General features: G+C 49.1%; 1 protein-coding gene and 1 non-coding gene across 2 annotated transcripts; one reads left to right on the top strand and one right to left on the bottom strand.

The window, feature by feature from the left end:
• Positions 1-1,006: 1,006 nt before the first annotated feature.
• Positions 1,007-1,578, top strand: LOC149349807 (importin-7-like). The gene is made up of 2 exons (XM_089575503.1): positions 1,007-1,316; positions 1,448-1,578. The coding sequence occupies exons 1-2, from the start codon at positions 1,007-1,009 to the stop codon at positions 1,576-1,578; spliced, it is 441 nt and encodes a 146-aa protein (XP_089431629.1).
• Positions 1,579-4,504: 2,926 nt separating this feature from the next.
• On the bottom strand, positions 4,505-4,588 carry TRNAL-UAA (transfer RNA leucine (anticodon UAA)). The gene has a single exon. It is a non-coding gene; the product is annotated as a tRNA-Leu (tRNA).
• Positions 4,589-23,283: the final 18,695 nt, after the last annotated feature.

Consider the following 23,283-nt stretch of genomic DNA (forward strand, 5'->3'; position numbering starts at 1 on the left):
AAAACCGCTAGTAGTGCTGTTTCCGTCAAGTTACGATTTACGTAGATTCATTTATTGGCCTTAAAAGAAAGTTATCACGTGACCAGCTGCTCGCTCACTTCTCTGCCCCAGTGTGCACCCAAAGTCTTATCGAGGAGAGGACTTCAGAAAAATCGAATTTTATTCTTTAAGGCGCGTCTTGGGACGTTGAAGTGGCACAGTTGTCATGTGGAAGCTTTTTCTTATTGTGCGGGTTATGGTTAAAAGCCAGTAAAAAAAACTACTTTACGTAAATATCACTTTGCTGCAAATGTCTCAGTAAGCTGCTTCTCAAAGCGATCTACAACTTTTCCATTGACACTTTGTTCCTCAAGTCAGTAATTAAAAAGTTAGTTAATTAAGCTTAACTAATTAGTCAACCTTGCAGAACGAAAAAAATAGTGCAGACTAGGTCACGAGACTCTAAACAACCCTCATTTTGTTTCAGACGGCTAGGAAATCCCGTGTTTTTTAAAAGCTTGGTTACATTTAGCTGGGAACCCTGGTATATATATATATATATAGCGAAGTATACGCTTCGTTAAAGGAAACATATTTATTCAACTCGACGCTCCGATCGAAGCGTCGAGTAGAATAAATATGTTTCCTTTAACGAAGCGTATACTTCGCTATATATTCTTATAAGCAGTCTAGTACTTCACGCTTTCGCAACCCATATATATATATATATATATGATTATTATTTTTTTCCTTCCTCTCCCTGCCCTTCTTGCGGTAGACATCCCCGGTGTTCCACTCCCGTGTGCTTTTCTTTTGCCTTTAATATGTACAGGTGAATATCAACCTTTACCTCCCGATTCTTGGCCGATCCCCCAGCGTGGGTATGTGCCATTCCGTCAAAGGCTACAACAACAACAACATTCGGAACAGGTAGGCACCAACGACCAGGGCCAGCAGTGTCCGGTGATATTTCCATGGCACTCCATTTCCGTCACCGTCGACCTCCATCATGGAGTCAGAGCAAGGCATGGCGTCGACCACGACGTCCGTCGAGGAAGAGCAGCGCCCTGTCGACGAGTACCAGGTCCCCAAGGAGGTCATGCGAGGCATCCAGAACCCGGACCCGATGTGGTTTGGTGCGCTGACGTCGAGCCCGCAGTCCGTCGTTGAGCAGAGATCCACACGAGAGGTCAACATGCTGGCCGGCCAGAGGAAGGCCGCCGCAGAATCGAGCCGGATCGAGAAGAGTGGCGGATACGTGTTCCAGAACCAGACGGTGCCCCCATCGTCCAGCTCTGGTGGCACCCCCTTCTGTGGGCTACACGATATCTGCCAACGTGCGTATATTCTTTGTTTACATCGTTTTTTTATTGTCTTCGTTCATTTTCTTCTGTTCACTGTACCGTTTTGAGCGTTCCGCCTTTGCTTGTACGCGCTCATGTTCCGGTACATTTTTTTCCCAGCAGAGAAGGCCTCCACACCTGCTTGGCCATGGAGTCGCGATTCGACAAGCGGCTAGCGGGACCGACTGAATGGAACTGCCGCGTTCACGGACTCCGGCCGCTGCGGTGGCGTTCACGGTGCCACTGCGCATGCTGAACCATTGTAATACCGTTTTCCCATCAATATCTAAATAACGGAGAAGCTGGAGAGAGAAACTTCTTAACTTTCATATGACTACTGCACTGTCGCTAGATGACACTAGCTGCGATTGATTCTGCAGTGCACTGCAGTACGCCATCGTCCATTTCGCCGTCTCAGATCACAATGCGCTCATAGTTTTGATGAAGTTCTGCTCCAAATGTTTTGCCTTCAGAGCCATTCACTGCGACGCACTTTATGCGGTGGAGAGACCCACACGTGCTCAATTTTATGTGCCTTCGTGTTTTGGGTTATTTCTGCTGCCAACGGTTGCCCACACACGCCTGTCTGTCTGCGTGATTCGTGACGCTTTACATACACAAGTATACACCATCCACATCTAGACCTTCTATACGAAGGCTCCCGCGATGTCAGGCAAACAGCTGTAAGGGAATTAAGCACTACGTCGCGACCATCGGCTTGAGGGCCACCTTTTAGTGGCATTCGCCGCTTCGTTCTTGAATTGTATCTCTACGAGGGACATTCATAGCCAAACATTCGCTCTGACCTTTCGGCCGAGAAAACTTGTCCAGGTGGTCATGAAGCGGGCGCTTTGGAGACGGTAAGGTCACGTGGTGCTGGCGGGCCTGGCTCGTACTTACATAGGGATCACTATTGCACCCTGGAGGAGGGCGGGAACGTTTCGCTCACTGGAACGACACACCCGTTTTTGTGTATGCCTATGCCGTAAACAAGTGAGTGGGCTCGATTACAAAACGCAAAAGTGACATGCTGCGTGTTCCCTTTTATATTGCTTGTGCAGTAGGTGGCAGGCACTCAAGGAGTCAGTGCTCGCCATTTACAGACCCAGTTCATTCGGCAGAATAAGGAGCAATATTCGCCTTTTCATGTAGGAACGCATTCAGTGCCTGTATTCGCGGACTTCGGTGTCCATCACATGCACGGTTTTCTGTCCGAGCTCAAAAATAAGCGTTCATAAAGTACAATGTTATCTAACTTTGCTTGGAAGGGGGTGATTTCTTCTTTATTCTGTGCTCAACACGTTGATCCAGAAGTGCCGATGTGGTGTTGATCATCGTCGTTTTTACAGTGCTAATCATCCAGGCTACATTCACAGCTGGACAAAGGCGTAGTTCTGGCAGTGGTTTCTAATTACCCCTGCGTTGCGCCAGCCAGGACTACCCGACTTCAAAATTCAAACCTGATTATTCACTTAAAGGTGCACTGAAGAGGAATCTGAACTCATATTTTTACCGCTGGAACTCGATCTACACGTTCCGAGCGTTCTTAGAAGCTTCGAATTATTGCCCTGTGCGCCTGATTTCCCTAATTTATATCAAATTACCATCGGGCTCCCGAATTTTTTTTTTTTAATTCCTCGCAAATGGTGGGAGGAGTTGACCAAATTTCACCCAGTCCCGTGGCGACTTGCCGTTCTGCCATCGGCGGAGTTATACGTGGTGTTCGGCGAAAGCAAAGAGTCCACGCGTATTTTTATTTCCGTGGGCCCAATTTGCAGCTGTGTAGTCTCTGGCTAGACATATTTATTCACGGAAACCTAAAAGAAACAAAATAAAAGTGAAAGCAAAGTGGCCACGCGACTGGCTGAAAGGCACTTCATGCGTTGGTCGACTCCTTCCACCGTATGCGGGGAGTTCAAAAAAAAAAAAAGGCGGGAGCCGGACTTTAATCCGATTTAATTACGGAAATAGACCGCACAGTGCAATAAATCGCAGTTTCTGAGAATGCTGGGAACGAGTAGATCAAGTTCCCGCGGCAAAAAGACGTGTTCAAATTCCTCTTCAGTGCACCTTTTAAACCTCTGCTGCCCCCAACTACAAATTGCCCGCCGCGTGGATACGGCGCTCGGCTCACTCACTGACCTTTACATGGCACAGCAACACTGAGTTCTATGGAACACGCTGCAGCGGAGAGATCGAAATTAATTTCGACTACACGGGTTTCATTAACAGGCACATAAATCTCCGCATACGGGCGCTTTTGCATTTTGCCGCCTTCAAAATGCTGGACCAATTTCTGCACTTCCTCGACCCATGCCTCAATTCAAGATTGTCACCCAGACATCCTCGCCATCTGGAAGCTCTTTATCATCGACTTCGTCTAAACACTGCGTTTACAAACGCCTTATAGTTCCGTTTAGGTCAAGCTAACTGCACACATTTCGACAACTGCGGCTTAGCAGATACAGTGGAGCATATTTCATCCGAATACCCAGCGTACGTTGAGGAGCGTGCACACTGTGAACATCTTAAGGAATCACTCACTCAGGTGCCTCTAACACTGGACTGTGTATTAGGACTCTTAGTTTTACATAGACAGTAGTGACAAGCTAATGAGCAGTTGTGTCATTATAGACAGGAAGGAATCCTTACTGAACCTCGCTACAGAGTTCACGATGAGACAATGCTTACGCATTCAAAGCACGTAAGCAGTGTTAAGCGCCCTCCGTTTTTGTCGTTCCCTTCACCTCAGCTCAAATATCCGTAGTCGCCTGTGCTGACGCCCTAGGTGAGATTCCTAATGGTCCCAAAGCAATGGTCTACCGGCGCCATTGAGTGGGTGAGAGCGTGAAGGAGTAAAAGTTTGTAGTTTAACGTCCCAACGCGATACATGTGGACTGTGAGGGACACCGTATAGCGGAGGGCTCCGGATTAATTTAGACCAACTGTGGTTAATTGATTTGCGCTGACATCGCACAGAATACAGGCGTTTCTCTGTTTCGCCCCAATCAAAATAAGGGCGACGCGGCCGGAATCAAACCCGTGACTTTAGCATGAGTAGCCGAACACCAAAGGAAGAGGGAAGAAAAAAAACATGACTGTGCTGCTTAATAAAAATGTGTATTAGCGTTGCGCGCGTAGAGAGTTCACAGCAGGTCCAAAAGACTTATAAAAAGGAATACTGTCAGAGGTGGGGTTCGAACCCACGCCCTCTTTCGAGGACCAGAGCTTAAATATGGCGCCTTAGACCGCTCGGCCATCCTAACTACGAGACTGCGGCTTTTATGACTATATATTCAGTCTGTGTAAGTGTATGTGCGTACATGTATCTGTTCAGCTGAGTTTTCTCAGACTCGGTGAGGTTATATTTTGCACAGCAGGAATGAATCCGCCTGTGCTCTCCCTGTATCCTCCTCCTCGTCGCAGCGCTGCGCGCGACCGGGCTTAAAGGGGCCCCGAAATGATTTCGATGGGTATATTCTTGTGCAACTGATCTGTAGCATTTGTGTTTGTGGGTATTCGGGTCAAATCTGAAAGCTCTGCGTTGACCCTATAATTCAAATGAATTTTTTACAAATCTCTGATCGCTGAAGCTCGCAACCGATTAGGGCGATACACCATCGCATCACCTACACCGATAACGTCAGTGGGCTCATGGCACAGCCTTCAAGTATGGTGGCTACTTCAGAAGAAGGGCCTATTTCAAATTCGCCCCGTCTTCCCACTGACATCGGAGTAGGGGATGCGCGGTGAGGTGTGTCGCCCTAATTGGTTGCGAGCTACTGCAGCTGCGATTTTTTAAAAATTCGTTCTAAATTATAGGGTACACGCAGAGCTCGCAGATTTGACTCGAATACCCGCAAAAACCGCTTCTACTGATCTGTTGCGCTAGAATATGCCCATGGAAATCAATTCAGGGCCGTTTACGTAACCGAGGATTGTTTCATGTGACCGATCTGCGCACGCGCAAAATCCTAGCGGTGGCTAATGAAAACAATCTGCACGACGGTTTTCGATACCGAAGCCCTAGGAAACGGATGGAAAGCAATGAAAACAACGTCACCACTGCCAAGAATTTTCATGCTTTTTTTTAAAGAAGGAAGGTTAGGCTTCCGTGGAGTGTTTCTTTCGCTTTTGGAAAATTTTTTACTGCAGAGAAGGCAATATGTCTCCATTGGCCGGGCAAAGAGCGCTTCTTTGTTAATTAAAGCTGGCGTTCCGCAAGGTTCTATAATTAGTCCCCTGCTATTTAACGTCTACGTGAATGACCTTTCAAACTTTGTTCCTGTAGGCCTGTACCAGTACGCTGACGATACTGTACTTGTAACCCAGTCACCGTACTACTCTGACACAATTTCTTCTCTTCAAGCAGCAGCAATAATTTCTATGGACTGGTTCTCAAACAACCTAATTAAGGTTAACAGCTCTAAGGCTCAGCTTATATGCTTTCACAGCCCGATGAAGAAGGTAGATTTAAACCATCACCTTTTCTTGCACGGATCTGATTGTTCCCAATGTCAATGTGTACCCTTGAGCTATACAAATACACTGAAATACCTAGAATTATACTTTGACAGTGCTCTTTCATGAAATGATCACTTGTCCCACGTTTGTAAAAAGCTCCGAACCGCTTCCTGTGTGCTTTACAACATCAGGTACTACATGCCGCTTTCAATACGCGAAGTTATCGTAAATGCCCTTGGTTATAGCATACTGCGCTATGGCATAACGATTTATGGTCACTGTGCAGTTCGCTGGAAGTGCAGGATTAATTCTCTCCTACGATCTTTATTAAAAAATGGCTGAGGCTTAACTTTGTTAAGCCTGGAGAATGCGAAGCATCATCGTGTCGCGTAATTTGGAGGCGCACAACCACAGCGACGGCGCGAGGTGGGCTCCCGTTACTGCACTGTCGTGACGTCATCAAGTCACGTGGTGTGACGTCATGTATCACGTGATTTGGAGGCGCACAACCACAGCGACGGCGCGAGGTGGGCCCCCGTTTCTCCACTGTCGCGACGTCATCGTGTCACGTGGTGTGACGTCATGTATCACGTGATTTGGAGGCGCACAACCACAGCGACGGCGCGAGGTGGGCCCCCGTTTCTCCGCTGCCGTGACGTCATCGTGTCACGTGGTGTGGCATCATCGTGTCACGTGATTTGGAGGCGCACAACCAAAGCGACGGCGCGAGGTGGGCCCCCGTTTCTCCACTGTCGTGACGTCATCGTGTCACGTGGTGTGACGTCATGTATCACGTGATTTGGAGGCGCACAACCACAGCGACGGCGCGAGGTGGGCCCTCGTTTCTCCACTGTCGTGACGTCATCGTGTCACGTGGTGTGACGTCATGTATCACGTGATTTGGAGGCGCACAACCACAGCGACGGCGCGAAGTGGGCCCCCGTATCTCTACTGTCGTGACGTCATCGTGTCACGTGGTGTGACGTCATGTATCACGTGATTTGGAGGCGCATAACCACGGTGAAGGGCTGTAGTGGTAGCTATGCTTCGCATAAAAATATCGGCTATGATTTAGGCCTTCCCTCCGATTCTGATCTCTTTAAGGTATTTTCTCTGCCTGATTTTGATCGCCTTTTGATGGAAACGATCGTCCTGAAATATTTTTGGCTTAGTGACTATAAGATTCCGTATGTTCCCACACGGTCTCTTCGACCCAAGGAACCTTTTTGTATTCCCCGACGGTCTACAAGATATGGAAGGCGTGTAAGAGATTATTACGTTCCCTTTCACTTTAACAGGTTACCTCCAAGTGTTCGCCGGGCAAAAACTAAATACAAAATAAAAAAGATGCTGCGATACATTAATTAGAGGGTTTACGACATCATGCATGTGCTTTACCACCTGTCAAGTAAATCTTGTGATTTCATTGGTTACTGCTGTATTTATTGCATTGATCTGAGGTATTGTCATGTCACTTTGGTTTTTCTTCCTTGCAATTTAATCTGATGAGGATTTTTTTTCCTTCATGTAACATGAGTCTTGTGTCTATTTTGCTCTCACCATCTTACTAATTTGATGTCCGTTATTTTGAATGTGTGTTTTTTTTTTGCCTATGTGTATATCTGCGCGGTTCCCCTGGCTGTCGGACTCTGCCACTCAAGCCCTTGAGGCTTTGGCAGGCCGGATTTCTGTACATTTTTTTTAATATTTGGCGCAATAAAGTATTATTATTATTATTATTTTAGCGCTACATTTCCACGTCTCTTTGCCCACAGATTTTTGTCCGTTCGTGAGTCCATACCTGAGACGTATTAGCGCAGTCGTACAGCGGGTTTTCCGCACGCACCCGCAGTGACATGTATGGGGCTGGGCGAGTCTACTGTGCGCGCGCTGGAGGCGTCCTGTAAGTTTGGTACACGTCTACGCTAATACGACTCGGGTATGCTAAAAACGTCTAATGGCTACCTCCAACTGCGCCACTACCAGTGCTGCGGGTGCAGATAGAACGCAAATAAAAGAAATATATGCGAAAGAAAATACTGAAGAAACAGGCTTCTCGCAGTAGCCACGTCAGCACAAGTAATTGCTTCAGCAACAGATACACCCAATGCCACCCATGTCAACGGGCATGCAGGCTTATCTGAACAGGCACTTATTGATGTGATAGTTAGCTCACAATAAGTGTGACAACAGCAGTAACAGCGTTGCTGAACACTGACTTCAAGGTCGAGCGCACCGCAGCATTGAGTTAAAAGTAAAGATTGATATAAAATACACCCTTGGAGACGTAAATTTTATCTACTTATGTATTCATGATATCCTCACGAGATGACCAAACAGACACTCCTTGAATATTTGAAAGCGTTACAGCTTTTTATGGTTGAGGAACACACAGTTGCTTCCTTTGCAGAATTTAAGTTCTTTGGACGAAACAGCTCGCCTACAGCTCATTTCAGTATTCTGCTCTGAGCATTGTGCCACATTGAATTAGTGAGCAGTTGTGCTAAGTTCGATGGAAATGGGAAAAAGTTGCATCAGTGTGACCAAAATTTTTGCGTTGCAGGGGTGTACTGACCGTGAATGCAATGTTTGCTGCGTTAGCATATAGGCTGCACTTTGTGACTGCACTATTAGTTGGGCTATTTCTCCATATCGTTCCCCCGTCCACCAATTCGGACACACACTGCCGTCGTGTGCTGTTAAATGAATTTAATTCTGCTTAACTTTTTTGTAGTAGGCCATTGTGTAAAGGATAAATTTGTTTTATGGCCATGACTCGCCAGTGACCGCGTGGTGGAAAATTAATTTTATACTGGCGCTTGACATAGTAAGTTTCAGGGAACATATATAGCGCGGCACTTTGCAAAATTCTCGGATCCGTCATTAATCGTAGAACCGACAGTCAACGGAACTGGGATTTTTTGCGTGGGGACAACGGGTAGCGGTAATAGGCGATTTATGATTGAATCGCTTAATAGACTGACTTACAGCCTAGTTTCACCTCCACTGCCCTCAACCATCCCCCCCCCCCAAAAAAAAAAATAAAAAAAAATATGCCTAACAGTCAAGTTCATGGACTAAGCTTAGGATGCTTATAGAGGAACTCGTAGTAACTCGTGTCGTCTTTGGCGTTATTGTTCGAATTTGGCCTCGAATTTGTATTGAATCCACGTAGGTTAGGTTTGGTTAAATTACGAAGAAAGGCGTGGGGTAGCTCTCCGGGTGGACAACTAAGCCACGCCGTGTACGAAAGGGTAGGGATAGGAGCAGATGCGGCTATTCTGGTTTTTATTGGTTGGAAACCAGTGTTAGCATCCTACCCTTCACAGTAAAAAGTGGAACCTGGCCGCGGCGGTCGCGTTTCGATGTAGGCGAAGTGCAAAATGCGCCCCCGTTCTGTGCGATGTCATCATCATCAGCCCGACTATATATACTGCAGGTCAAAGGCCTCTCCTATGCCTCTCCAATTAACCCTATCTTTTGCAACTCGGCCACTGTATCCCAGCAGACTTTTTAACCTCATCCACCCACCTAACTCTCTGCCGTCCCCTGCTACGCTTACCTACACTTCGAATCCACTCCGTTACCCTTAAGGACCAGCGGTTATTTTGCCTTCGCATTACACGCCCTGCCCAAGCGCATTTCTTCCTCATGATTTGGACTTATATGTCATTAACCCGCGTTTGTTCCGTCACCTGCTCCGCCCGCTTCCGATCTCTTAACACTACACCTATCATTTTTCTCTCCATAGCTCGCTGCGTTGTCCTTAACTTAAGCTGAACCCTCTTTGCTGGCCTCCACGGTTCTGACCCATTGGTGAATACCGATAAGATACAGCTATTGTATACTTTTCTCTTGTGGGATATCGGTAAACTGGCATTCTTGATCTGAGAGAACCTGCCATATGCGCTCCACCCCATTCTGATTCTTCTAGTTATTTCGGAGCTCTCTAGTACGGCAGCTCTTTCTTCCATTCTTCTTTCACTCCCTCCTTTATCCCTTCCCTTTCGGCGCTAGTTGTCCACCGATACAGCGGCCTTTCATTTCCTCAAAAAACAATTCTTATGTGAAGCCTCTGAGAGGGTCGCCAAAGGAAAGGCGCTTAACTGGCTTCCTGGGGCAGAGGGCACCTCAATCGCGCTTTGAGCTACGTGGCGGTAGTGACAGAGAAATGTGCGCCGCTTACGTTGGCATTGAAAACGTTGTGGCAGAAATGCGGCACTGGTGTGGGTTCACCTTCGAAAGTAAGAGGAAATTCCTGTGCAGCGTTAGAAACGCCCCCAGAAAAAGAAAATAAAAACTTCATCAATGGAGACACTTGTAATCTTGCAGTGTTGTCAATTGCCTTCGGGACCGCCACATTACTTGTGTGCTAATGTTTACGCGCCTCGGCAGCGCTCTTTTACGCACGTATGCGTAACGCGCCGGCATGCTACGAGTGCTGCCTTTTTTCACTCTAGGAACCTTGATGCATATAACAATAGCTAGACTATGTATACCCCTATGTGGCCATGGTGGATAGGAGGGTACCGGTGGATTTCCACCGCAGACCATCGTTTTATTCAATTTTACGCGAGTTTCAGTATCAAGTTAAAATTATCAGTTTCTACCGGCCATGCCACACTATTGATTCTGTCAATACACGGTAAGATTTTTCATTTCCACCCTGATCCCGTAACGAACTTAGCCAACGAGATGACGAGACTGAAAAGAAAGGGTACGCAGGGCAAGTGCTGACCCACAGCGAAAGCTTATTCCGCTTAACCCGGGAAATGGAAGCAGACGAACAGGTGACTCGTAGCTAAAGGGACAGCAAAGCAGGAGTGGAATTGGCCAAGGAAAACATGGTCTTTCGAGCAAGATAGAAAGAGAGAGAGAGATCGAAACAATTGTTATTCATTAATTTTGTGGAAATAAAAGGGGGGGGGGGGGTCTATAGGCTCACCAGGAGGCCACGAGCCCCTGGCGCACGGCGACCCCTTGGGCTCGGTGCACCGCTCGGAGAGCTGCAGATCCATGGGGGGACATTCATGGAGAATGTGATTGAGGTGACCTTAGGAAGACAGAAAACATCTCGCGCGTATCTGTCGTTCTCAGAGATCAAATTCGTTTCAAAAAAGACCGATAAAAACACGCTCACGTCGCCACACCTCGAGAAAAAGTACGATCCCTGTGGAAATTCGGTTATCGAGGCTGAGGAACGTAGCTGTGCGGTCAAGCTGAGAGCAGGAACCCATCTTAATGCATCGCCGTGCCTTTATTATTCCGCACCTTGGGGATCCGGAGAGAGAGGAGGACAGAGGAAGACGGCGACGACGGTCGAAGGCCGGTGCCGAAGGCAAGCGTAGAAGAAGACGAAGACCGTGCTGATAGATGCGTTCAATTTGGACCAGGATGACGCTGACGACCAGTGCCAGCAGTGTGCGGCGGGAATCGCGGGGCGGGTCGGTTCCCTCATCCTCAACCTCTACGAAGGAGTCAGAGCAAAGCATGCAGTCGACCACGACGCCCTTCGACAAAGAGGAGCGCCCTGTCGGCGAATACCAGGTCTCCAAGGAGGTCATGCGAGGCATCCAGAACCCGGACCCGATGTGGATTGGTGCGCTGACGTCGGACCCGCCGTCCATCGTGCAGCCGAGGTCCACATGGGAAGTCAACGTGCTGGCCAACCAGACGAACGCCGCTGCAGAGTCGAGCCGGATCGAGAAGGGTGGTGGATACGTGTTCCAGAACCAGACGGTGCCCCCATCGTTCAGTTCTGGTGGCACACCCTTCTGTCGGCCGCACGATATGTACCACCGTGAGTATATTCTTTGTTTATATCGCTTTTTCTTGTCTTGCTTTATTTTTCTTCCGTTCACAGTACCTTTTTAGCCTTCCACCTTTTCTTGCGGGCGCTCATGTTCCGGTGGAATTTTTTTTCATGCAGAGAAGGCCTCCACACTCCCGCATGACCGTGGTGTCGCTGCTCGACAAGCGGCTGGCGGGACCGACTAAATGGAAGTGCCGCCTTCGCGGACTCCTGACCCTGTGGTGGCGCCCACGGCGCCACTGCGCATGCTCATTCATTGTAATACCGATTTCCCATCAATAACTGAATAGCGGAGAAGGTGGAAGGAGTACATTCCTAATTTTCATTTGACTACTGCACTGTCGCTTGCTGACACTAGCTGCGGTTGATTCTGCAGAGCTCTGCACTACGACAATCTGTTTCACTGCCTAAGATCACAGTGCGCTCATAGGTTTGATAAAGTTCTCTTCCTAATGTTTTGCCTTCAGAGCCATTCACTATGTATCACTTTATGCGTTGGAGAGACTCACTTGTGCTAAATTTTATATGCCTTTGTTTTTGGAGTTATTTCTGCTGTCTGCGGTTGCCCACACTCGCCTGTGTGTGTGCGCGATTCGTAAAGCTTTATATACCTAAATATACACCATCCACATCAAGACCTTCCATATATGCAAGCTCCCGTGATGTCAGGCAAACAGGTGCAAGGGGATTAAGCACGACGTCGTGACCATCGGCTTGAGGGCCGCCTTTGAGGGGCATTAATCGCTTCGTTCTTGAATTGGATCTCTGCGAGGAACATTCACAGCCAAACATTCGCGCGCTGACTTGCCGGCTGAGAAGACTTGTCTAGGCGATCAGGAAAGCGGGCGCTCTCGAGACGGTAAGGTCACGTGATGCTGAGTGACCTGGCTCGTACTTTGAGTGTACACTTTCACAGGTGGACGTCGGCACTATGGAGGTGGGCGTGAAAGTTTCGCTCAGCGGGTCGAGACAACCGTGTTTGTGTTACTGATGCCGTGAATAAGAAAGCGCGCGCGATTGTAAAACGCTGAGGTGAAAAGCCGCGTTTTCCTTTTTATATGTCGTGTCCTTGTAAATTTAATATCGCGAGATCCAAGGAGGCAGAGCTCGCCATTCTACAGAGCGAGTTGCATCGGCAGAAGGAGGCGCAAGATGTACTTTTAACGTAGATACACATTCAGCGCCTCTAGCCGCCGCGGTGGCTCAGTGTTATGGTGCTCGAATCCAGACACGAAAGATGCGGGCTCGATCCCGGCCGCGGAAGTTGAATTTCGATGGAGACAGAATTCTAGCGGTCCGTGTACTGTGTGATGTCAGTACACGTTAAAGAACCCCAGGTGGTCGAAATTTCAGGAGCCCTTCACTATGGGGCCGCTCATAGCCTGAGTCGCTTTGGGACGTCAAACCCCATATATCAACCAACTAAACCAGCATTCAGCGCCTCTATCCGCGTACCTCGGTGGCCGTCACGTACACGGTTTTCTGTCCGAGGCCAAAAATAGAGCGTAGGTATAGTACAATGCCAGCGAGCTTAGCTTGGAAGACGGTGGTTTCTTCTTTACTGTGTGCTTAACACTGTGAGCCAGAAGTTCTCATATGATGTTCATCATCGTCGTCATTGCAGTGGTTGTCATCCAGGTTACATTCACCGGGATTTCCGCAGTCCCTACCCGCGATTCACTCATTACCGGCTCTGATCATTGGAAGGCTCCAATAATCAGCCTCCACCCGAGGACACAGGTCAAACTCCTCCAGCTGGCTGAAGACGCCGGCGCTGCCCAAGGGATAGCGGCCGTCGTTTAAGCGGTGCCGTCCTGTCTTGCTCAGTCCGTTTCTTGAGGGTCCGCTGTTTTTTCCGAATATGAACTACCAACTATAGCCCGTTCGACCACGCTTGCAAGTTTAAGATGGGGACGGCTTCGGGTGGCTCTGTATCCGCTGGAATGTTTCAACACCGCCTGGCTGGAGAAAAGCGTAGTTGTGGCCGTGGTTACTAATTACCCCTGCGTTGCGCCAGCCAGCACTACCCTGCACCAAAATAAAACCTGATTATTCCACTTAAACCTCTGCTGCCGTCGACTACATTTTGGTTCCGTTGATTTCTACGTCGTCACGCTAAGAGAACATCGGTTCTTTATTGTGCGTATTACGTGGCCTGGCCAAGGCGATTTTTTCGTGGAATGACTGACTGACTGACATCTCTTTTCATCTTTCTCTCCCCGAATCCCTTCCCCACGCAGAGTAGCAAGTCGGCGGATTTAAACGCCGGCTAAATTAGCTGTTATTCAATTAAAGACGCCCCCCTCAATCTATCTCAAAATGCTGCCGCCACGGCCGAGATCGCAACCGCGACCTTTGGGCTGAGCAGCCGATCGGCACACAGCCGCGGAGCCAGCTGCTGCAGGCAGCTTTTGCTCTTTCATCCACGCTACTCTCCCACTCTTTCTTGTGGTGGATGCTAATCGCAGTTCCGGAGTAGTCCGCCTGCGCCCAAGAGCGCCTGATTTATGCACACGCCCCAAATCTGCACTTGGGGCGGCTGCACAAAACCGAAACAGTGCAGAGAATTCAGTGCAGACGTAACGTCTGGTGGTGTCGAGTTGCACTGCCTGCGGAGCCTATTTCGAACTGCCTGCTCTCTTGTACCAGGGCATGGGCTTTCTTTTGCTTCGTCACCTGGTGCAAGAGAAAGGATAGCAGTGGAGCAAAGGAAAGTGCATGTCATGGTACAAGAACGCGGACGGTTCGAATTGGGTGCTTCGAGGATTGCAACGCGTCATCAAGGAATAGAGTTTGCTCTGAACTTCCGGCGCAGCTCATGCGCTCTGTTTCAATCTTGGGGGCAAAAAAAAAAAAAGAAGCTCCAGATTTCCTCGCGATGGAGGACCTTAGAGAAAGAGTTTATAACGTCGTCTGGTCCATAGCTGCGCATTCGCCAATGGCCGTAACCACTGGACTGTGCTGAGTAAAACGTTGTTTTGTAAATTTGAGTTAATTAGCTCATAAGCATGCTTTGAACATGATTGGCATCCGCCGCGGCTGACAGTTTGTTCCCGAGAATATGTGCTTTCTCTAATTTGATCATGCTATCTAGGGGATTTTTCGAAAGTGTTAGCTGTAGAGCAAGAACTGCAATTTTTGTAGAGCTAGATTCGCCAGACTGCTGCGCATTGCACGCTTTAGTTTTCTTCGTGCTAGTTTTCACCCCTACCATTCTGACTTTGCCTACTGAGGTCCTCAGCTATCTGCTGCAATTCAAACTGTGGGCTACTCAGCAGGGTATAATGTCATTAGCAAATGTGGTATGCTAAGGTATCTCCCATTACCACTTTTTTCTATCTTTCTCGTGTACTGTGTTTCGAATACCCTCCGTGGACGTGCATTGAGTAACAACGGGAAGTTTCCCTATCCCGGCCATACACCCCTTGTTACCAATATTTTGCTGCTCCTTTTTGAGGACTACGGTCGCCGTGCAGTCGTCCTCGGTGTTTTCCAGAACGTTGACACCGCTTCCCCCGTGCCCTGATTGCGCAGTGCCAGCGTGACTCCTGATGTTGCACGAAATGAAGTGCTCTGTCGTCGTTCATTGTCGTAGTTCGGTGGAACAGAAAGTCGAGGGCGCGGGGGGACATCAGTGGTCCGCTTCCTTGCCCTCGGCTATAGACCCCAAAATGGACGTCCTTGAAGCCGGAGAGCGTGTTGTCGCAATGTTTTCAAACAGTTCATATAGTTGCCTATATATTTCTTTTTGTACCACGGAAATCTCGTCATAAGATTTATTACTTGAGTTCGTGAGTGATACTGTATAACACCGCATTAACGGATGTTTTTCTACCTTTATTATTCGATGGTGTTTTTAGAGTGAAGAGTGCTGGTATGGCGCACGGCGTTGGGCGAGAGAAGTCGTTCCAGTTGGCCGTTGTATGCGGGAAAAGAAATACGGGCATTTATTCCTTTTTTGTTTTTTGCGCCGGTTAGTAGCTCATACAGTGGCGGGATTTGAAGGTACAGGCTCCTTTCTCAAGCCCGCTACCCAGCAAAGCCGAGTATTAGATGGGGGAAAGCTGGTACCCGTTTGAGGAAACCGGTGGGCACAATACGCTATCGCGCAATTTGTCTTGCAGCGACAGCTGAGTGTATCAGGGTGCAAACATCGATGTAGTACGGTGATTCGTGCAGTGCAGCTCACCAGCAGAGAAGACGTACCGTCGACAGTCTAGAATATTTGTACTATGTGATCACTAAGGAAGACAACGCAGATGCGTGTCTTTGTGCAATATTCACTTCGAATTGCATATTACATGACGACAATCAATGCCGCGTGATCGCCAAAGTGCAACGCGACGGAGTATATGGAACTCAAGCTGAAGTTTGCCGTGTCGATTGCAGCGCCGTAACACACTGCACAGCGAGAGGAGCAAGCAGTTTTGGGGGCGCTCTTGGTGCTATTCCACGCCACCTTCCTGAGCTTATTGGCGTGAGCTTCTGCGCTCTGTCGAAGCCACACGTGGTGCCTGTCAGCTATCTGGGTTATGTCTACAGACGCGAGACAAATAGTGCTATCAATCAAACGCGGTCTTCTAATCGTTCAGAATGTGCTCTCGCGTTTGTAGCGGTCCAAGCGACTGACGGCAGCAGTTCTCTAGGCACCTAGTGGAATAACTGCACTGCCACCTGGGCAGCGCAGGTTCTCTACACGACGCTGCTACGGGACGCTAAACGCTTCTTCGCGATTCATGGCGCACGCTTTTGCCTATATCAACATGAAAACTTATGTCCGATCAGCACGAAAGCCAGCGTCCGTCGCGCGCGCATGGCGCAAAATTCTTCAGTGACGTCACCATGCTCTCATCTGAAGTCAGGAGTAAACCATAAGATATATCGACGCCTACAGCGAAGGAGAAAATTTCGTGATAATGTGCTGGGAATTGAATCAAGGACCCTCAGATAGCGAGGCGAGCACGCAACCCATAGGCCACAAAACCGAATGTGTTCCGAAATCGCGACTTGCGACTCGGCCATCATGCTATAGAATCGACTTGCTTCCGGAATAGAGGCGTACCTAGTGCATGCGTTTCCTTGCGAGTATATGCTAATCAGTAGGTGTGTCATTAGAAAGGAAGGAATCTTTATTGAACCTCGCTACAGAGCTCACAATGAGGCAATGCTTACGCATTCAAAGCACGTAAGCAATGTTAAAGCGCCCTCCGTGTTTGTCGTTCCCTTCACCTCAGCTCAAATGTCCGTGGTCACTTGTGCTGACGCCCTGAGCGAGTTTGGTAATGGTATCAACGCGATGGTCTACCGGCGCCATTAAGTGGGTGAGAAAGTTTGGGAGTAAAAATTTGTTAACGTCCCAAAGCGACACATGGGAACTGTGCATTGTTACGACTCATCTTGAGACCCGAGATGAAACGGAGGGAGATTCTACGTAGCGGCAATTTTGACGGGTCGTTTGACTTCAACTTGACCCCTCGATGACCTCACAGAAAAGGGCGACTTTCTGGGAAGTGGCCGACGAGGCTCTTCCCACACTCGGCTCGGCGAAAACGACCTCCCCTTCGAGAAGCAACCGACAACAGGAGAAGAAAGGGTGTCCCTCGTCTTGAAAAGAAAACCCGGAACGAATCCGAGGAAGCCTGCGCAGCTGCGGCTGTGACGTCAACACGACACAATGCTATAGGAATGCGGACTGCGGACTTAGGAATGCGGACTTGCCAGTTCCCACGTGCGGGCTCTAAACAGGTGTCTTGGCCAGCTGCGTCTGTGACGTGTGGTGGCGATCTTTTGTGCCCCATGAGTTACCTCCTAGTGAGGGGACTCAACAGGTCTTCGATGGCGGTGCTGGTGCCGATCTTTTGTGTCACGATGGAATGTCGCCTGGTGCAGGGGCGGAGTCTTGGGCTATATAACCTGCGACCAAAGTGGGCACGAACGCTCTGGACCTTCGGTAATAGGTCCATCCAGTGGCTCTGAGCCTTGGTTAACAGGCTCATCCAGACGCTCGACGCTATGAACTCTTAACTTTTGATTCCTTGCTCTTCTTTGTGTAAATTTTTGTAAATAAGTGTCTCAGTTTCTTGTCATTAAATCTGCTTAGTTTTGTAATCTCTAACCAGCTGAAGTTCAAACCGTTTCCTCATCCCGGACGAGCCCCCTTGGAGACGCCACAACCGGACACGCTACCTCGAGCCGTAACAACTGGTGAACAGCGGTGGGATCCGAAGCCTTATGATCCGAAGCCTTATGATCCGAAGTGGTGAGATACGAAGACCCAACAACTGTGGATCAGCGATTGGGAATCTGAAGCTACAAGCGGCAACAACGGTCGGCCAGCGAGAGTGCAGCTATCTCGGGTCATGATCACGTGTGTGGGTGAGTGCTTGGCTTTTCCTCTGATGTGGACCAGCTTCTAAAAAGAGGGTTAAATTTTAGAACTGGTAGAGACCTGTGCTTAAATCCTAGAGGTTTGGTATTTTTGCATAGTTGTTTTGGAAATAGCTCAGACTCAGAACTATCATGGACCTACAGAAACTGCAGGAGTCGGACCTGTTGCTGTTGTGTGAGGAATTGGGGATTGAGACAAGGGGTTTGGCACGAAAACCCATGATAATTCAGGCCATTACTGATTTGGGGGCAGATGATGAGGAGCTCATTGAAGAGTGGAGTCTCATCCAACAAAAAAAGAAAGAGCAGGAAAAAGAGCAGCTCAGACAGCAGGAAGAGCGAGAAAGAGAGGAAAAGTGGCGTCAGCGCGAACGTGAGAATGAAGCAAAACTACTGAAGCTAAAGGCTGAGCTCAGTAAGTTAGAAATGGAGTTGAGCAAGAGGTCGGGCGGTTGTCCCCAGCAAGTGGTACCTCTTCTCAACAAGGAGGCAGACGAGAGGTGTGAGACTATTCCGCAGAAAAGCCTCCGTGTGGAGAAAGAACAAGAAAGGCGAAAGCTTCGCGAGGAAAACGAAAGGTGTGACGCGCTTACTGTTAACCCTGAGACAGAAAGCGCGTTGGCAGATAAGACTGAAGTCCCGCGCCAGAAAGAATGCAGTGAGGTTCGGTGTGCACGCGATGACAGAACCAGACAAGGGACACCGCTGGTGCAGCTGGCGAGCACTAGCGGTCAGAAAGTTGAGGCTGTACTAAGCGACACAAAGAGTGAACGGGAATCGCCCGACGGCATCCGTGAAGCGCCAGGGAAGAGCGCAACGTTCCCGGAAAAGTGCCGTACAGACGAGATTGTTTCTGTTGCCCTGAATGGGTTTGATGCTGCTCCGAAAGAAAGGCAGCAGGAAAATGAGCTTTGGTGTTCAGATGGAAACACAGGAGTGGACGATTCAACAGTTGAGCCGCCGCCTGGCACTGTGAGTAGTAAACCGCAAGTAGCGTCGCGGCGCAGGAAAAACCGCGAACGCGACAAGCGAATGAGGAATGCTAGGGCAGGTGTTAATGCTGATGCGAGGGCCGGCAAATTAACTCGGGACAGCACCGCGAGAACTGTGAAAGAAAAGGGAAAACCAACAGTGTCATTTTCCCGAAGGCGGCTGGGCCCGAGGAAAGCCAAGGTGACTGCCCTTGCAGGCCGAAGGCACCATTGTCCATTGAACAGACATCGCGAACGCGACAAGCGATTGAGAAGTGCTAGGGCAGGTGTTCATGCTGATACAAGGGCCGGCAGATCAACAAGGGACGGCACCACGAAAGCTAATGACCGAAAAGGAAAATCAGTGAAATTTTCCCGAAGGCGGATGGGCCCGATCAAAGCCCAGGTGACTGCCCTGGCGGGCCGAAAGAGGGACAGACGGCATAGTCGTTGGACACGAGACGCAGGCTTTGCGCTACGAAGAATAGGGCGCGACAGCCACACAAAAGGGCGCCACAGAGAGCGCGTGAGTCGGAGGGGGTCGCTGCAGGCAGGGACAAAGAAATGGTGGAGGCACCCTTTCCGCAGTAGGTCGAGCAGAGGCGGAACCAATCAAGCACGCAGTTTTCTTGAAGCACCTGCTTGTGGACCGGCCATCCGACCACGACCGCGCAGGGCGCGGCTAAAGAATGTCCAATTCGGGGAATAAGTGTTTGCCATTTTTTTTGGTTGCATTGACTCACTGAAAAAAAAAAAACGAGACAGGGATGAAGGCAAACGAGTTTCCAGTTTTTAGTGGTAATGCTGAGTGGTCTTTGTAAAGTTTGTGATTTTCACTCAATTATGCAGCTTTTGGAGCTGTTTACTTTTTTCCTAAGTATATGCCGGAAGGGACGCGGACTTTTTAGCTGTCCGGATTGCTCTTTATGAACCAAAATTGATACTAATAGTTTTTTCGTGCGTTTTTGAAAATGAGGGTGTACAGTAGCAGGTTCGGTTTTTCTCAGCTTGCGTGGGTCCTGGGAGTTTTCAGTGTGGGCTATTCACAACGGCTATACTAACCGGATTATAGCACCCTCTTTTGGAACTGGTTTGCTCGGAGGGAAGTTGAGTGCTTGCTTGCGCATGTGGTTGAAGTTTCAGAGACGCCTCAAAGAATTTGGCCGGCGTAATAGAAGACCACGTTGCGAGCGGCAGAGGGCTTCTGGCATACTTCTGGCATGCTTCTGCAAGTCGTCTCTTCGTGCAGCAGCGATGACTGCTACTCGCCGAGACTCGTCTGGCGGGGGAGGTAGCTGTTACGACTCATCTTGAGACCCGAGATGAAACGGAGGGAGATTCTACGTAGCGGCAATTTTGACGGGTCGTTTGACTTCAACTTGACCCCTCGATGACCTCACAGAAAAGGGCGACTTTCTGGGAAGTGGCCGACGAGGCTCTTCCCACACTCGGCTCGGCGAAAACGACCTCCCCTTCGAGAAGCAACCGACAACAGGAGAAGAAAGGGTGTCCCTCGTCTTGAAAAGAAAACCCGGAACGAATCCGAGGAAGCCTGCGCAGCTGCGGCTGTGACGTCAACACGACACAATGCTATAGGAATGCGGACTGCGGACTTAGGAATGCGGACTTGCCAGTTCCCACGTGCGGGCTCTAAACAGGTGTCTTGGCCAGCTGCGTCTGTGACGTGTGGTGGCGATCTTTTGTGCCCCATGAGTTACCTCCTAGTGAGGGGACTCAACAGGTCTTCGATGGCGGTGCTGGTGCCGATCTTTTGTGTCACGATGGAATGTCGCCTGGTGCAGGGGCGGAGTCTTGGGCTATATAACCTGCGACCAAAGTGGGCACGAACGCTCTGGACCTTCGGTAATAGGTCCATCCAGTGGCTCTGAGCCTTGGTTAACAGGCTCATCCAGACGCTCGACGCTATGAACTCTTAACTTTTGATTCCTTGCTCTTCTTTGTGTAAATTTTTGTAAATAAGTGTCTCAGTTTCTTGTCATTAAATCTGCTTAGTTTTGTAATCCCCAACTTCGAAGTTTCCTTCATCCCGGACGAGCCCCCTTGAAGACGCCACAACCGGACACGCTACCTCGAGCCTCATCAGCATACTCTAAACAGAAATGTGTAAAAAGGGAGTAAAGTTGTCCTCTACGCACACCCTATAAAGAAGGGCGTGCGCTACAGGACATCTTTACTCACTCTTTACTCCCAGATAGGTGTATTCGTGTTCAGTGTGCGAGGGACACCGTATAGCGGAGGGCTCTGGAATAATTTCGACCAGCTGTGGTTAATGAATTTTCTCTGATATCGCACGAAACGCGGGCCTTTCTGGGTTTCGTCCCCATCGAAATAAATTCAGGGGGCACTTTGACTGTCTAAAGTGCGTAGAGGCGAAAGCGTTTTCCGCACCACTTTCGCTGCTTCTGTGGCACTGGTGGCGTCACATATAATTGAGTACTAATTACTAAGTGATGACAAATCACTAATTAATACTGAATTACTGATTAATGCCTGAATACTAATTCACTGCTAATTAATGATGCTTAAGTTTCTCCTTTACGAGTGGAACGCGGCAGCCTGTTGTAGCGCTGCCAGGGAGTCCACGGAACGCCACCACCCGTTCGGCGCGACGCCTTGCCCTTTGAACGCAACTCTTTTTAAGGAAAGAAAATGGCGCAGTTATTCTCTGTCATCTCGGTGGACACCTGAACCGCACCGTAGAGGAAGGGAGGAAGTGGGAGTGAAAGAAGACAAAGAGGGCCCGTAATGAAGAAAATGAAAATTGTATTTTAGGAAAGAAAATTACGCAGTAACTGTCTCTCATATCTCGATGGACAGGCGTCAAAATTCAGGGGGGCACTTTTTTGACCTAAAGTGTGGTCACTGATGTGTGGTTAAGATGTTAAGCTTCGCCTCTAAGAGTGGAACGCGACAGTGTCTTGCAACGCCAGCTGCCAGGGTGTCCATAGAACGCCATCGCCCATTCGGTTCTACGCCTCGCTCGTCGGTAAATTGGTTTTTGAGGAAAGGAAATGTATCTGTCTCTCATACCTCGGTGGACACCTAAACCTCGCCAGGAGGAAAGGGAGGAGGATGGGAGTGAGCGAAGACACCGTATTCACTAGACACGCCTTTGTTCATTCCGAACCATCGCGCTGGAATGGCGGAGTGGATAGCATGCTTGTCTCGCACGCCGAAGACCGGGGTTCGATTCCCGAGCTCGACCAATTTCCTACTCGGTTTTATTTATTTATATGGCGTGACTAGATCGCTTAATTAGGTTAATTGGATAATTAAGCAATTAATTAAGTTCAGTCCCACTTGGAGCATCACTATACGATCCCTTCAATTGGTTGCATGGTTACTAGCCTAAGTACAATTGGCCGCGTTTGAAATTCGCGCACTGTGACCTGTCACGACCGTTTCGACCAATTGAAAAGCGTGACATTTCTGTCGACAACTGCTGCTTACAACGATGAGACATTGAAGGCTTTCGCCTTAATCCGGCCGGCACAGCGGGGATCGAACCCCCGACCTTGGCATCAGTAGCCGGACACCAAAACCACTGAGCCATCGCGGGGGGCATAAAGTGCGGGAGCCGCGACAGCATGTCACCAGACGTCGCAGCTAGGTGGAATCCTACGGCGGCATCGCTGGCAGCTGTCAGGGTTGAAAGAAATGTGAAGGTTCCTCGCCGTGCTTGCGATTTAATCTTTGCCGACAGTTGGTCCAGTGCGTTCTTGACGTATGACGGTATCACCAACGCGCGAAAAACAAACTATATAGTAGGATACAACTCAAGAACGAAGCTGCGGATGCCCTTCAAAGGAGGCCCTCCAGCCAATGGCGTCGACTGATTTCCATGAAGTCGCGGTTAATCCCTGGTCACGCTATATCATGACAGGGGATTGACCAAGGATTAACCGCTACTTTATGAAAATCGGCCAACGCCAATGGCTGGGGCAGAGGTCTGCACAGGCCTAATCCTGAGGCCCGAGCCCGGCGCAGGCCCGCGACTTAAATCCAGGGACCTCTAAGTTATCACTTTATTGTACTTGGCCCGGTCCGCCAAGCTCGGAGTGGGCTCGGGCTCGTTGCCGCAGCAGCACAAGAGGTAAATTGCGCACTGCATGAAAAGGGGTTCGTATTATGCAGAAGTTATAAAGTGGCCAGAAAATGCGCTGAAATATCAAAACGCTTGAAGAAATTCGTTTGCTATATACTAAAAGAAGTAAGGATGAGGTGGGTCCGGCCGAACGGTTTTAAGCATGAAATGCTTTTTTTCATCAGTGATATCATCTGTGAGGCCGCTTGGGAGTCCCGAGAG

This window comes from Amblyomma mixtum, chromosome 3 (genome assembly GCF_055824585.1).
Source record: "Amblyomma mixtum isolate Tamu chromosome 3, ASM5582458v1, whole genome shotgun sequence".
Taxonomy (NCBI): domain Eukaryota; kingdom Metazoa; phylum Arthropoda; class Arachnida; order Ixodida; family Ixodidae; genus Amblyomma; species Amblyomma mixtum.